Genomic DNA, 14,627 nt, shown 5'->3' with positions numbered 1-14,627 from the left:
GATTTTGACAAAATTAGAAATTTGATTTTCCCTATAGAAATGTAGAAGTTCTGTTACTGGACTAACTATAATCTGCAGGTACCAGTTTAAGTTCAGCTATAACAACTGTGAAATTTAAATTCTGATTAATTGAGTAATCTAAAATAAAAAGTTAACATCAGTTACACTAACCATAAAGCTAACAAGACCCAACTAATTTCAGCCATCCCTATCAGCTCTGGTGGAGACGAGACACCACCGTGGTTGATCAAGCTGCTCAACTTCAAGGAGCAATTAGCAGGAGGCAATAAATTCTCTTCTTGCCAAAGACTGCCATACCCCCATGTGGAAACACACTATTATTTTTGCAAAGAACGAGTGAAGTGGGAATTGGTTGATTTTTGGTAAATACATTCTGTTTGCATTTAGCTGTTTGCAAAGTTAAATAAGAACCGGAGGATTTTATTTATTTGTCAATTGATCTCCATCTGGCATGGCATTAAAGTAGAGTTTATGGCAAGCAGACTCTATATTACTACAATGAATGATGGAAGGGTAAATAAGGAATAAAGCCAATTGGGCATGGAACATTCAGCTTGAAAATATTGAATTATCGACTTGTTTATCTGTATCCCACCAGCAGCCTTGTAAATATTGCAGAATCACTATATTCCAACTATCTTTACTACTTATCCTGTGTGCAGTGCATTTTAATTTCATGTGTCCCAGAATGTCTTCTGGAAAAAATACTGCTCTTAACCATCGGGAAGATTTTCTTTTCAATGTCAGACTGTTGTCATCTTTGAGTCCAATAAAGAACAGCACCACCATTTGTCACAGTAGGTGCAAAGTTTAAAAAGAAAATCAAATCTACTGTAATTTCAAGGAACACCTAATCAAAGAAAAAGTCACAACATTAACCTCAGGGGCAAAAATAAAGCAAGTTACAGCAGAAAACACGAGCATTTGCTGTAAATTACAAGCTGGAGTGCTCCGTTCTCAAAGTGCACTGGGTTTTATCTGATCAACAGAAGGCTGCCAAAATGCTGCCTGACTGGTAATTGGCTAACAGTGTACAAGGCTTAAGTTATAAACTCAGATTCTTAATGCAAGTACAATGGAAAGATTTTCCCTTCCAGCAGTGGTGAATTCTACCAGAGTGTTCAAATGAAAGATAAAATGGTGATAGAAATATCTGAAAGGGGAAAATAACATGATAGTACTTAAGATTCTGAAAGGTCTACTCCAAAGCATTATTGGGGCTGATTTTTATTTAGGATAAAAACAAAGCTCTCACACATAAATATGAAAAAAAAACTGGATTTAAACCAGTTGCAAATGGCTGTAATAAGCAGAATGTATAAACTGGGCAAAAGAAGTAAGAAAGATCGGATTCAAGCCATCTGTTGATTATTATTCAGCAGCAAGTTCATTGGCATAAAAAATAACTAACGAACTGCTGAACAGGACATAAATATCGAAGTTGACATCAGTAGGATAGGCAACCAGTCAATGCAGCTTAATTTGGAGTGTTTGGACTGTGAAATGTTTCCTGTTGAATACATTTGTACCTCGAATCCCTCTGGCTCGGTGTCATCGAGTTGAAACCCAAGGTAATATTTTTTCCTGACATTAGGAGAAAGAGTACTTGGATACTTTGCTTTAACAGGAATCTATGTACATGACCGACAGCTGGTACAATGAAACCTAGTGCCAGCAAAGAATAAACTACAGAATCTGGTCCTGAGACTAGTAATATGTACTAACTAGCTGCAGAGGGAGAGGACAGAATGACAACTAAACTAGACGATAAAAGGATAGAAGGGGAAGGAGAGAAGAAGCAGAGTGTAAAGGCTGCTGTCTTCAGGGATCTGTCCAAGACATTGTGCCAAGAACAAATTAAATGTTATTTCAAATAACTGGGAAGGGCTCCAGGATGGTACGGGGACAACAAATTAGAATGATCCATACAAAAATGAACATAGGAAGTAATATAGAGGACAGTTAATTAATACTGTAAAAGAGCCCTTAAGAGCAGCGTCTTAGAATTACAATCTCAGAAACTAGTGAGTGCACCGTTCAAAGTATCAGATGGCAATATGGATCCCTTTTCTGGGATTGGACATAGCTAAACAATATGGATTGGTTGCACCCGAATTCCCATGGGATCAAGAAAAAGAGGAAGAATAACCAACAAGTCATATGGAAGAGAGATAACATAGTGGGTACTTAGAGAATAAAAGTTACAGGAAGCAACGAAAATAAATGACCTTAAGCAGAATCAAAATGTAAATATCCATGCTATAACAGCTACTGATTTGTGTTGTTTCTGAAATAAATGGAGTAGAAGCTGAATGTGAAATGCGTGGAAAGTACATTAGAGAGGGCTGAGTTACACCTTCATAAATTACACCATTGACTGACAAACATTAACAAATTTTAAGTAGTTGCTGAAGATCAATTTTTAAATGCACTTCACTATGCTTCGATATGCACATAATAAATCTGAATCAATGAGTTTGGATTTCTAGATTATTTCTTTGAAATGTCAATGAACTTTTTAAATACAGAACACCTCATTTAGGATCTGCAAGTAAGACAGAAGATGTCATTTTTAGAACGTGTATAATCAGGTAGTGATAGCCCTTTTGCAGGATTCCTCATTTAAAAACTAGATATTTCCTCAGTTCCTCCAGTGATTCTAACCTAACCATCAGAAACAATGTGCTCTCCTTCCCCTTTCAGTTGCAAATTAAACTGCTGGCTGGTTCCATTACTTGCTTTATTTTCTGTTTCAACTGAAAGTTAGTTCTACATGTACCTTTCTCTTGAACCAACTCCTGAAGACAGAAATAAATTACTCGTGCTCCAAGGCTAAAGCCGACCAAGGTGACTGGTCTCCGGCCCTGTGGAAAACAACAATAAAGAAGTGAGAACAGTTGCTTCTTATATCTCTCCTTTGAAGTTGCGCAGTTCAGCTGCTTAGAAATTAATTTGCATTACCTTGCCACATTACAGCCATTGAGATGATATAAAGGAGCACAAGAACGAAACAAAGAATGGTTGCCCACCTGGAGATCACTCAGAACTAAGCTCTCGTATATATTCTACTGACACAGCTACATGAAAGGGCAGAAATAGTCACTGGCAATGAATGTGAAAAAGTACATTTGCCCATTACTCATGTGTTAAACTAGACTCTACTGCATTCAATGTATCATTGAACTCAGATTGAGTGTAGAAGAAACTGACAGGTCTTTGATTAGAAAACTTACTGAGGAAGTAGATGACTGGGGGTGGTGGGGGGGGGGCGGGGGAGGATGCTGGAGGTGAAAGATGAAGAGATCTGGTTCAGATTGTCCTGAATGTCAAAGGTCGAATACAGTTCAACTCTTTTCCTGCCAAATGATTAAAAAATGTTAAATTGGAAAGCAGCAGGAGACCCTGACTAACAATGAGGAAAGTAGGAGTGTAACAAATCAGGGAAAGATTAGCACCTGAAATGTACAGTATTATGGAGTATATAACCACGTAATAATAATAAAAATGACTATGTTTTTTAAAAAAAAACTTATTTGGTGAGCTAGTTATGGGTATCAGATGTTTGACTTAAACCAATGAAAAATAGTTATAAATGCTTATATAAGACCTTAGTTAGACCCCACTTAACAGTATTGTGTTCAGTTCTGGTCACCTCACTACAGGAAGGATGTGGATACTATAGAGAGAGTGCAGAGGAGATTTACAAAGATGTTGCCTGGATTGGAGAGTGTGCCTTATGAGAATAGGTTGAGTGAACTTGGCCTTTTCTCCTCGGAGTGACGGAGGATGAGAGGTGACCTGATAGAGGCGTAAAAGATGATGAGGGGCATTTTGATCATGTGGATAGCCAGAGGCTTTTTCCCCGGGGTTGAAATGGCTAACATGAGGGGGTATAGTTTTAAGGTGCTTAGAAGTAGGTACAAGGGGGATGTCAGAGGTAAGTTTTTCCACACAGAGAGTGGTGGGTGCGTGGAATGCACTGTCAGCAAAGGTGGTAGAGGTGGATATAATAGGGTCTTAGATAGGCACATGGAGCTTAGTAAAATAGAGAGCTATGTGGTAGGGAAATTCTAGGCAGTTTCTAGAGTAGGTTACATGGTCGGCAGAACATTGTGGGCTGAAGGGCCTGTAATGTGCTGTAGATTTCTATGTTTCTGTATGTCCAAATTAGGAAGTTGTATCTTGAGTAGAACTTAGCTCCCCCATATCTTTGCAAGTAGTGAAGGTTATAGGTTGGAATTAAATTGCCAAAATGCCTTATTGAAATCCTACTGGTATAATTGCCAAACAACTGTTGCCATAATGATGGGGGAGATATCATGACAATGGTGTGACAAAAGAACTTGTCAAAGTGGATGATAAGATTAAGGTTGAGGTGGACGCTGGATTTGTTAAAATATCATTAATGTGTCATGCCAAAAAGAAAAATACCAAGTGCCACTTGCAGTCTCTCACTCACATAATTCAGCTCTTTCTCAGGAAAAGCAAAAGATGGATTACTTTTATGGTTTCTGCAAAACCTACCATATTACTTGCAGTTCTATTCAGTTTTATTTTAGTTTGGCAACATTTATGTATTTTTTTTATTTGAAACCATTTCAAACCAGACCAACACACTTAATTCCCATATTTTAAATTCTTATGATTCCATTGGAAAACATTCCAAAGCATTTGATCACGTTCTTTAATGAAATACACCATTAAAGATATTACAGTTCATAAGGAATATGTGGACTGCTCAAATGGGTTTCACAGTGTCACAAATGGAAGGTTAAAGAACTGAAACAACAATTTATCAGATTGGAGGAAAGTACTGTATCTTTATGGAACAGTTATGAGGACCACTGCAACATTGATTTTTTTTAAAGAGTAGAACAGAACTTTATTGCCATTACTCAAAACAAGAAGATTGTGGTGCTACTCCAGTCCATGTAGAACAGATATTTACAATGTGGGCACTACAACTTAATTTTAAAAAATCCCACATAAGTGACTTTGATAGTCCATTACACTCAAAGGCCATTGGCAAGCTGGAGTCTAGCATTATTCAACTGCACCACAGCTCTCGGGAAGAAGCTGTTTGTCAGTCTTACTGTCTTGGTTAAGATGCTTCCTTATCTCCTTCCAGACAGCAGGAGATTGAACAAACAGTGTCCGGGATGGGATGGGTCTTTAATGATGTTACCAGCACACCTCTAGGCATCGAGAGTTGTAGATTGTCTCCAGGTCTGACAGTTGAGTCCCAATGATGTACTAAGCTGTCATCACCTGTTGGAGTGCTTTGTGATCTGTCTTGCTGCAGCTGGAGTACCACACTGTCATTCTGTATGTCAGTATGCTCTCTACCACAATCGATAAAAGTTGGCCAGCAATTTTTTTGGACACATTAGCTCTCCTTAAACACCTCAGGAAGTATAGTCACTACTGTGTCTTCCCCACTATCAAGGTTGTGTTGACCGACCAAGAGAGCTCCTTGGTGACGTCCATCCCCAAAAGCCTGAAACTGGAGAGCTTTTCCATCACTTCACCATTCATGAATAGCGGGGCTTGTTCAGGACTTCTTACCTTCCTGAAGACAACTACTATTTCTTTTGTCTTCTTGATGGTTGAGGTCACTGCACCAACTGGACAGTTTCAGCACCTTCTCTGTATATGTACATTTGTTATTGTTTGAGATTAGGCCAATCACAGTTGTTTGTCTGCAAATTTGTTGACTGAATTTGTAGTACGGTATGAGCAGGAGTGTGGTCGTAGAGTAGTGGACTCAGTACACACCCCTGTGGGGCACTGGTGTTCAGGGTTGGTGGGGTTGGGATTGATGTTCACAGTCTGGGTATGATTAGTGAGGAAGTCCAAGACCCAATTACAGGTTGATGTGCTGAGAGCTCGATTATGGAGCTTGACAGATAGCTTGTTCAATAGCATAGTGTTAAAGACTGAGCTGTAATCAATGAAAAGCAACCTGTTGCAGGTGTCTTTGTGCTCCAGGTGTTCCAAGACAGTATGAAGGGCAAAAGGAATGGCATCTTCAGTTGATCTATTCACCTTGTAGGCAAACTGGTGCTGGTCCAAGGTATCTGAGATTACGTCCTTGATGTGAGGCATCACCAATCTTTCCACGCACTTGGCAACTTTGTAGTGAGTACCACTGGTCTGTAGTCATTAAGACTTGTTGCCGCTGATGTCCTGGGGATTGATATGATGGTTGCTGCTTTGAAGCACGCTGGAACCACAGCCTGGCACAACAAGAGGTTGTAAATACCCATCATAACTGCTGCCAGCTGGTGGGCACAATCCCAGAGGACCTGTTCAGACAAGCCCCATAGTCCCACTGCATTGCATGTGTTGACATTACGCAGTACAGGCCTCAACTCATGTACGTTCAGTGTCGGTGCAGTTCCGCTATCCAAAGTTAATGCCCTCATCACTGGTTCCTCACTGTCCTTATCACAGTGAGCCAAGTTGTTTAGCTCTTCAGCTAGTTTGGCATCACCATGAGTAGAGCAGAAGAGCTTTCCTTTGTCACCTGAGATAGATCTGATGCCTTCCCAAACACGTCGGGGATCTGTGGTGTTATAGAAATATACCTCAATGTGTACTTTATGTCTGTACTTGGTAGTTTTGATGCCTCTCTAAAGATCCGATCTGGCCTCACTGTATGCTTTGACATCACCGGATCTGTAAGCAGCGTCACGAGCTTTGAGCAGGTTACCTACCTTGCTGTTCATCCATGGCTTCGGGTTCAAGAATGCCCGAATGTTTTTGGCAGTGATGACATTGTCTATACAGAATTTGATGTCATGCAGAACTGTGGTTGTGTAATCCTCTAAATCAATGCCTGAGTCGTGCATAGCTGGCATGTAAACAGACTCCCTATCAGTACTCTCAAAGCAAATTTGAAGAATGGAGATGGCTCCCTCAGGCCACACCGTTATTGTCCTGGATGTTGGTTTCTCCTTCCTTACCACCAGTCTATTTGCTGGGATCAGATGCAATGATTGGATGATCCCAGGTGAGGGCATGGGGAGGCCCTACATGTGCCTGCTATGTTGGTGTACACCTGTGTTATTACCCCTCCTTGGGCAATTCACATTCCATCGGAAGTTAGACCATAAAATATCATTTTAAGGTTAGCCTGATTAAAATCGCCAGCCATGATGAAGGCACCATCAGGGTGAGCAGCCAGTTGTTTAACACAGCATCGTGCAGTTGATCTAATGTTAATTTGGTGTTGGCACGCGGAGGTATATAAACTGCTGTAAAATTAGCAATGGTGATTTCTCTCGGTAGCTGAAAGGGCCTGCACTTTAACAGTATGGATTCCAGGTTGGGACAGTAGTAACTTTCAATAATGACTGATTGACTTAGTACACCAGGCAGCGTTAATATAAATGCACAAACCATCACCCGATTTCTTGCCAGAGTCGTGCCTTCTGTCGGCTCGGAAGACCATTCAGCCTGCTAGTCCAGTGGTGGCGTCGGGTACCTCATGGTCCAGCCAGGTTTCTGTGAAGATCATAGCACAGCACTCTAGTAGGTTGTTCAGCAAAGTGAGTCTTGGTTGAATCTTGTCCATTTTGTTGGTCATCAACCGTGCATTTGCTAACGGGATACTCGGGAGTGGAGTCTCTTAGTCCAGTGTACATACCGGCTCTCTTGCTGTGATTCTGCCTTCTCTCATAGTGCTATCCCCTTCTGGTTGGTGTCCAACCTCCCGGCGGAGTTGTAACGATCTTCATTGGTAGCATTCTCGCGATCTCAAAATGGCGGATGCTCTAAGTGTCCCAAATAGGTGAGCTGTGTGCACTCGGTATGCTGTACTGTTTAATTGAGAAAAAGTTTGGTTGGACTGGAGAGCTGTAAGCCACTGGGACTGCACACACCACCATCTTGGATTCGATTCTATTCTAATGACTTAGATTTTGACTTATTTGGGATAATTTAAAAATTTGCAGATGGCACAAAGCAGAGAATCAAATTTCAGGACAGCATAACATATTGGCACATTTCAAAATAATGCTAAAAAGAGTGAAGTGGTGCATATTAGAAGGAAATTGATGGAGAAAATAAATTAGACGGTACTATTTTAAAGTGAATATCTGAGCAGAGATATTTGGAAGCTTATAAGCGCTAATCTTTGAAGATGAAGATGGCATGTAAGCATACAAATCTTTAGTTTTATAAATAGGAACAGGTAATGCAAAGCAAGGAGATTATATTTAAGAATAAATCAATGATTAGATTGAAATTGGAGTAGTGAATGCAGTTCTGTGCCCACACTTTAGGAAAGGGGACAGGTATTGGAACAAGACAGTACATGCTGACTTACAGTGTGATCAGTTTTGGTTTTCAAACCTGGTCACAACCCTCCCAACCTTTGCAACATCCCATTCCCTTACGACTGTCCACAACCTACAAGGCTCTCCAAATCTGGTCCTGTTTTCACATAGGAAATTTTAGTGCTTAGAATCTAAACCCAGGGATTCCTTCCATAAACCTTTTTACTACTTTCTTCTACTGCAAGTCACTCCGAAAAAAATCCCCCAAATTTCACTAAATATTTGATCATAATATTACTTACATGGACAGTAGTAAAATCTTGCCCAATAGCAATGCCCTAAAGCACCATGGGATATTTGTACATATGAATAGTGTCATCCAATTGGAAGTTATTATTACTGCAGGGAAGTTAATCCAGAATGACACCAGGGAAGGCCTTTGACAAGGTGCCACACATGAGGCTGCTTAACAAGCTACGAGCCCACAGTATTACAGGATTCTAGCATGGATAAAGCAGTGGATGATTGGCAGGAGGCAAAGAGTGGGAATACTGTAAAGGGAGCCTTTCTGGTTGGCTGCCAGTGACTAGTGTTCCATAGGGGTCTGTTAGGACCGATTCTTTCTTACATTATATGTTAATGATTTGGATGATGGAATTGATGGCTTTGTTGCAAAGTTTTCAGATGATATGAAGCTAGGTGGAAGGGCAGGTAGTTTTGAGGAAATAGGAAGCCTACAGAAGGACTTGGCAGATTAAAAGAAAGGGTGAAGAAGTGTCAGATGGAATACAGTGTTGGGAAGTGTATGGTCATGCACTTTGGTAGAAGAAATGAAAGGGTTGACTATTTGCTAAATTGAGAGAAAATACAAAATTCTGAGGTGCAAAGAGATTTGGAAATCCTTGTGTAGAATTCTCTGAAGGTTAATTTTCAGGTTGAGTATGGGGTGAGGAAGGCAAATGGGATGTTCACATTCATTTCAAGAGGACTGGAATATAAAAGCAAGTATGTAATATTGAGACTTTATAAAGTACCGGTGAGGCCTCACTTGGAGTATTGTGAGCAGTTTTAAAACTGAGATGAGGAGGAATTTCTTTAGCCAGAGTTGGGTGAATCTGTGGAATTCTTTGCCACAGTCAGCTGTGGGAATCAAGTATTTATGTATATTTAAGGCAGAGGTTGATAGATTGAAAGGAGGCTGAGGAGGGGAAAAAAGGATCAGCCATGATTGAAAGGCGGAGCAAACTCGATGGGCCAAATGACCTAATTCTGCTCCTATTTATTTACGGTCTTATGGATGTAAGGGGTTTCTTCTTTTATGTTACTGCGTAGGATAATTAAAATGGCTTCTTTGTTATGTTAACTGCTGAGAAAGTCCTCTTGCTAGCAGCTTGTTTGGGTTATATTATTGATAAGAGAGCAAACAAACCAATTGGGATAGACGTTATTCTTTCTTGTGTGTCTGTAAGCTATTGTGATGTGTGGATTTTTGGGGGAGAAGGCGCGATGGGGAGAGAGAATGGATGCGGTGCTGTGAGCTGGCTAACAGGGTCAGACCCCGAGCAGGAGTCCAAGGTCCAGGGTCTTCGGCGAGGAGAGGAGACAGACAGATTTGTGTGGAGCGTCTCGTCGACCACTGTGGTTGGTCCCAGGCGGCGGGTCGAAGTGGTCAGAGGGGATTGAATGGTGAAGAGAGGATCGTTACTAGAGCTCCAACTGTTTGGGCACGAAGAGATTGAACTTTGATAAGTTTGGCGCCTTTTATTTTCTTTTATATTTTATCTCTATTAATTATATAGTTCCAGTAATATCTATAAATTGTAATCAATTAATCATATATGGTGTTTTGTCTGTTATTTGGTGGGGTGGGGTACATCACATAGCATCCACACAAACTTAATTATCCAGTTTGGTGGGGCCGAGGGCTGCTTTCCCTAGACAGCGATTTGAGCAAGCCTGAGGCTTACCAGGGGGGATACATGGATAAGAGACTTCAGTTACATAGAAAAACCAGTGAAGTTGGAATTGTTTCTTTTCATGTCAATGAGGCTAAGATAATTTAATGCAGATTTTAAAACTTACAGGGGCTGAACCCAAAGAAGCTAACAAATGGGTTGGTAACCAAAGATCAATGATAAGACAAATGAGAAAAGTGATAAATAGGTAAAATATATATGTAGGCATCCGTTAGTTTCATAAGACCATGGATTTGCGCCTTGGTAGGTTTCCAGGGCGCAGGCCTGGGCAAGGTTGTATGGAAGACCAGCAATTGCCCATGCTGCAAGTCTCCCCTCTCCATACCACCGATGTTGTCCAAGGGGAGGACATTAGGACCCGTACAGCTTGGCACCGGTGTTGTCGCAGAGCAATGTGTGGTTAAGTGCCTTGCTCAAGGACACACACACTGCCTCAGCCAAGGCTCAAACTAGCGTCCTTCAAATCACTAGACGAGCGCCTTAACCACTTGGCCACGCGCCAACAATAGGTAAGAAGGCTGTTATTAAAACACAATTACTGGTACATTTTGGAATGTACTGTATGAACAAATGGAGAAACCAAATCAATAATCAGATACAGATTTGAAAAGAAGAAAGTATCAGGATTATGAGGAAAGAGTAGGGCATGGGATCACTTCAAGTGCTATCCAGACATAAAGACTTGAATATCTGTCAATATTGGGCCCAAAACAATAGTCTAAGTTTTCTAAAACATCCCTCAATCAAATGTTCATTCAGCGCCAATGACACTCCTCCCTCAGTGTTCATTTTTCATCTACGGGCAGAGCTGTGGGATACTATGCTACATGAAAGGCACAAATGAAAATGCACAAGTAGAAGACAGGTTAAAAAAAATCAAAATACATTGCACAGTTGGACAAGCTGCTAGCATTCAATCCAAGGTAATAGCTAGTGCGCGGCACTGGATACAAGAAAGATATGAAAGTGCATCTGTAATGAGGGAATCAAAACTTTCAGAAGGAAGAAATACTGGAGAATTAAGCAAACAGCTTGGGTCTTCCATGATGAATCTTTATGTTAAAACAATTTATTAACTGGTTCTGGACAAATATATGGAAAGTGCTTATGCATATGTTCATAAAGCTGTTAGCTACTCAGCTTGAAGTATGCCTTTTACCTGCTGTCTGCTCAGCAGCACCTGGGCTAAATGCTTTCCAACTTCAGCGGATCGACTGAGGCAGACTCCCCACGGATTGTCGATGACACTGGCAACAGTCAGTAGTGAGGCTGGCCACGTCAATGCAGTCACGATACCTTCGAAGGACAAAGGTGAAGTGGCTAATAAATATAAACTGGATGTGAATACATTTCAACATCAATACTCCTGACTCTGCAGAAAGTGAGATCCATGAACATCTATTCTCCTCTCATTTAGGTCCCCCTCCATAAGCTAAGGTGGAAATATATTCAAAACATTGAGATTTTATAAATGTATTTAATCTTGTAATGTAACAAAATCGAACCTGTATAATCCCAGACTGCTTTGCTATAAGTGTATATGTGTCAAGAGGCATGTAATGTCTTGATCATTGTTCATTCTGTAACTATGCTGGCTTTGTGTACTGCAGTGGAGGAGTTGACCTCCAGTACAGAGAACAGCCAAAGAATAGCCTCACACATCAAAGTTGCTGATGAACGCAGCAGGCCAGGCAGCATCTCTAGGAAGAGGTACAGTCGTCGTTTTGGGCCGAGACCCTTCGTCAGGACTAACTGAAGGAAGAACTAGTAAGAGATTTGAAAGTGGGGGGGGAATCCAAAATGATAGGAGAAGACAGGAGGGGGAGGGATGGAGCCAAGAGCTGGACAAGTGATTGGCAAAAGGAATACGAGAGGATCATGGGACAGGAGGCCTAGGGAGAAGGAAAAGGGGGAGGGGGGGAAACCCAGAGGATAGGCAAGGGGTGTAGTCAGAGGGACAGAGGGAGAAAAAGGAGAGTGAGAGAAAGAATGCGTGTATATAAATAAATAACGGATGGGGTACGAGGGGGGAGGTGGGGCATTAGCGGAAGATCATGGATCTCCCCCTCCCCCTCCCATTTTCAAATCTCTTACAAGCTCTTCCTTCAGTTAGTCCTGTCGAAGGGTCCCGGCCCGAAACGTCGACTGTACCACTTCCTAGAGATGCTGCCTGGCCTGCTGCATTCACCAGCAACTTTGATGTGTTGCTTGAATTTCCAGCATCTGCAGAATTCCTCGTGTTTGCGAAAGAATAGCCTGAAAACTTGTATAAAAATAAACTTTGTAAGCTGTAAATCAGAAGCAGCCTGTCATCCATGAGCAGTGGAGATGTTTCTCCTTGCAAGCAGTAAACATGTCTTTGAACAGATCCACTGTGCTTTCTTTTGGCTCTTTATTATCAGACCTAGGAAAGGGTACACAACACTGCCCAGAATCACACCACAGGAATGGCTGTGCAATATAGCACCTATAACACATTAAAGGTCTTGTGTTCAATTTAACTCCTGTGCATGACACAGAAAATCAATTAACTACCAAGCCAGGAGTAGCAGCAAAATTAAACAATCATGAAGAATATAGGAAATAGCTGACCACCCTCTGCCACACCCCTTCACTTAAATCACAAGGCAGGAGGCTGCTTTCAGGGGCCCAAAAAGCAGTCTAAATATTCTGAGAGGGAAATCAGAAAGAAACTGGACACCTAGGCTAGTAAAATCTCTGGCTGACTCTCTTTTTCTCCGGCTGCCACTACTGAAGAACTTTGCCTTAGTTAAGAGGCCACCATCCACCCGAATCCATCTCCAGTCGGAGATCATAATACAAAGATAGGTGCAGGAGCAGGTAGTGTTGAGAGAGCAGGGAATCTGCAGAAGGACTAAGACGGATTGGAAGAGTGGGGAAAGAAATGGCAGATAGAATACAGTGTGGGGACGTGTATGGTCATGAACTTTAGTTGAAGGAATGTAAGCGTAGAACATTTTCTAAAGGTAGAGCACATTTCAAAATCAGATGCAAAGGAACTTGGGAGTCCTCAGGTCGGATTCCCTGAAGGTTAGCTTGCAGATTGAATCAGTGGTAAGGAAGGTAGATGCAATGTTAGTATTCATTTCAAGAGGCGCGAATATAAAAGCAAGGATGTAATGTAGAGGCAAACAACAGGAATTCTGCAGATGCTGGAAATTCAAGCAACACACATCAAAGTTGCTGGTGAATGCAGCAGGCCAGGCAGCATCTCTAGGAAGAGGTACAGTCGACGTTTCAGGCCGAAACCCTTTGTCAGGACTAACTGAAGGAAGAGCTAGTAAGAGATTCGAAAGTGGGAGGGGGAGGGGGAGATCCAAAATGATAGAAGACAGGAGGGGGGGCGGGATGGAGCCAAGAGCTGGACAGGTGATTGTCAAAGGGGATATGAGAGGATCATGGGACAGGAGGCCTGGGGAGAAAGATGGGGGTGCGGGGACCTAGAGGATGGGCAAGGGGTATAGTCAGAGAGACAGAGGGAGAAAAAGGAGAGAGAGAGAAAGAATGTGTGTGTAAAAATAAATAACGGATGGGATACGAGGGGGAGGTGGGGCATTAGCGGAAGATCATGGATCTCCCCCTCCCCCTCCCACTTTCAAATCTCTTACTAGCTCTTCCTTCAGTTAGTTCTGACGAAGGGTCTCGGCCTGAAACGTCGCCTGTACCTTTTCCTAGAAATGCTGCCTGGCCTGCTGCGTTCACCAGCAACCTTGATGTAATGTAGAGGCTTTATAAGGCAGTGGTGAGAGTGGTGAGAGCTCACTTGGAGTATTATGAGCAGTTTTGGGCCCCTTATCATAGAAAGAGGGTTCAAAGGAGGTTCACGAGAATGATTCCAGGATTGAATGGCTTGTCATATAAAGAAAGCTTGATGGTTTTGGGCCTGTATTCACTGGAGTTTAGAAGAATGGCGGGGGGGGGGCGAGGGTAAGAATCTTAATGAAGCTTCTCAAATATTGAAAGTCCTGGTTAAAGTGTACATGGACAAGAGGTTTCCTGTAGTGAAGAGTCTAGAATCAGAGGGTACAGTCTCAGAATACAAAGATGTCCTTTCAGAACAGAGATGAGGAAAAATTTAGCCAGAGGGTGGTGAATCTGTGGAATTCATCGCCACAGGTGGCTGTGCAGGCCAAGTCATTGGGTATATTTAAAAGGGATATTGATGGGTTCTTGATTAGTAAAGGTTACTGGGAGAAGGCAGGAGAATGGGGTTGAAAGAGATAATCAATCAGTCATGATCGAACGGCAGAGCAGTTCGTTGGGTCAAATGGCCTAAATCTGCTCCTATGTCTCATGCTCTTTTAGCAGTAGACTTGAACCCAAAATTGAA

The 14,627-nt window shown here is 41.8% G+C and overlaps 1 protein-coding gene across 1 annotated transcript in view; it reads right to left on the bottom strand.

Moving 5' to 3' along the window:
* The window catches only part of tmco4 (transmembrane and coiled-coil domains 4), a 108,911-nt gene that overhangs the window by 49,496 nt on the left and 44,788 nt on the right, over window positions 1-14,627 (bottom strand). The window contains exons 10-11 of the mRNA XM_063033180.1: window positions 11,436-11,572; window positions 2,801-2,885 (exon numbers count right to left, since the gene is read on the bottom strand). Of these exons, the coding sequence (XP_062889250.1) occupies window positions 2,801-2,885; window positions 11,436-11,572 (222 nt within the window). The remainder of the gene's footprint in view (window positions 1-2,800; window positions 2,886-11,435; window positions 11,573-14,627) is intronic.

This window comes from Mobula hypostoma, chromosome 25 (genome assembly GCF_963921235.1).
Source record: "Mobula hypostoma chromosome 25, sMobHyp1.1, whole genome shotgun sequence".
NCBI lineage: Eukaryota > Metazoa > Chordata > Chondrichthyes > Myliobatiformes > Myliobatidae > Mobula > Mobula hypostoma.
The sequence above is the reverse complement of the archived record's forward strand: the minus strand, read 5'-3'. Positions and strand labels throughout refer to the sequence as shown.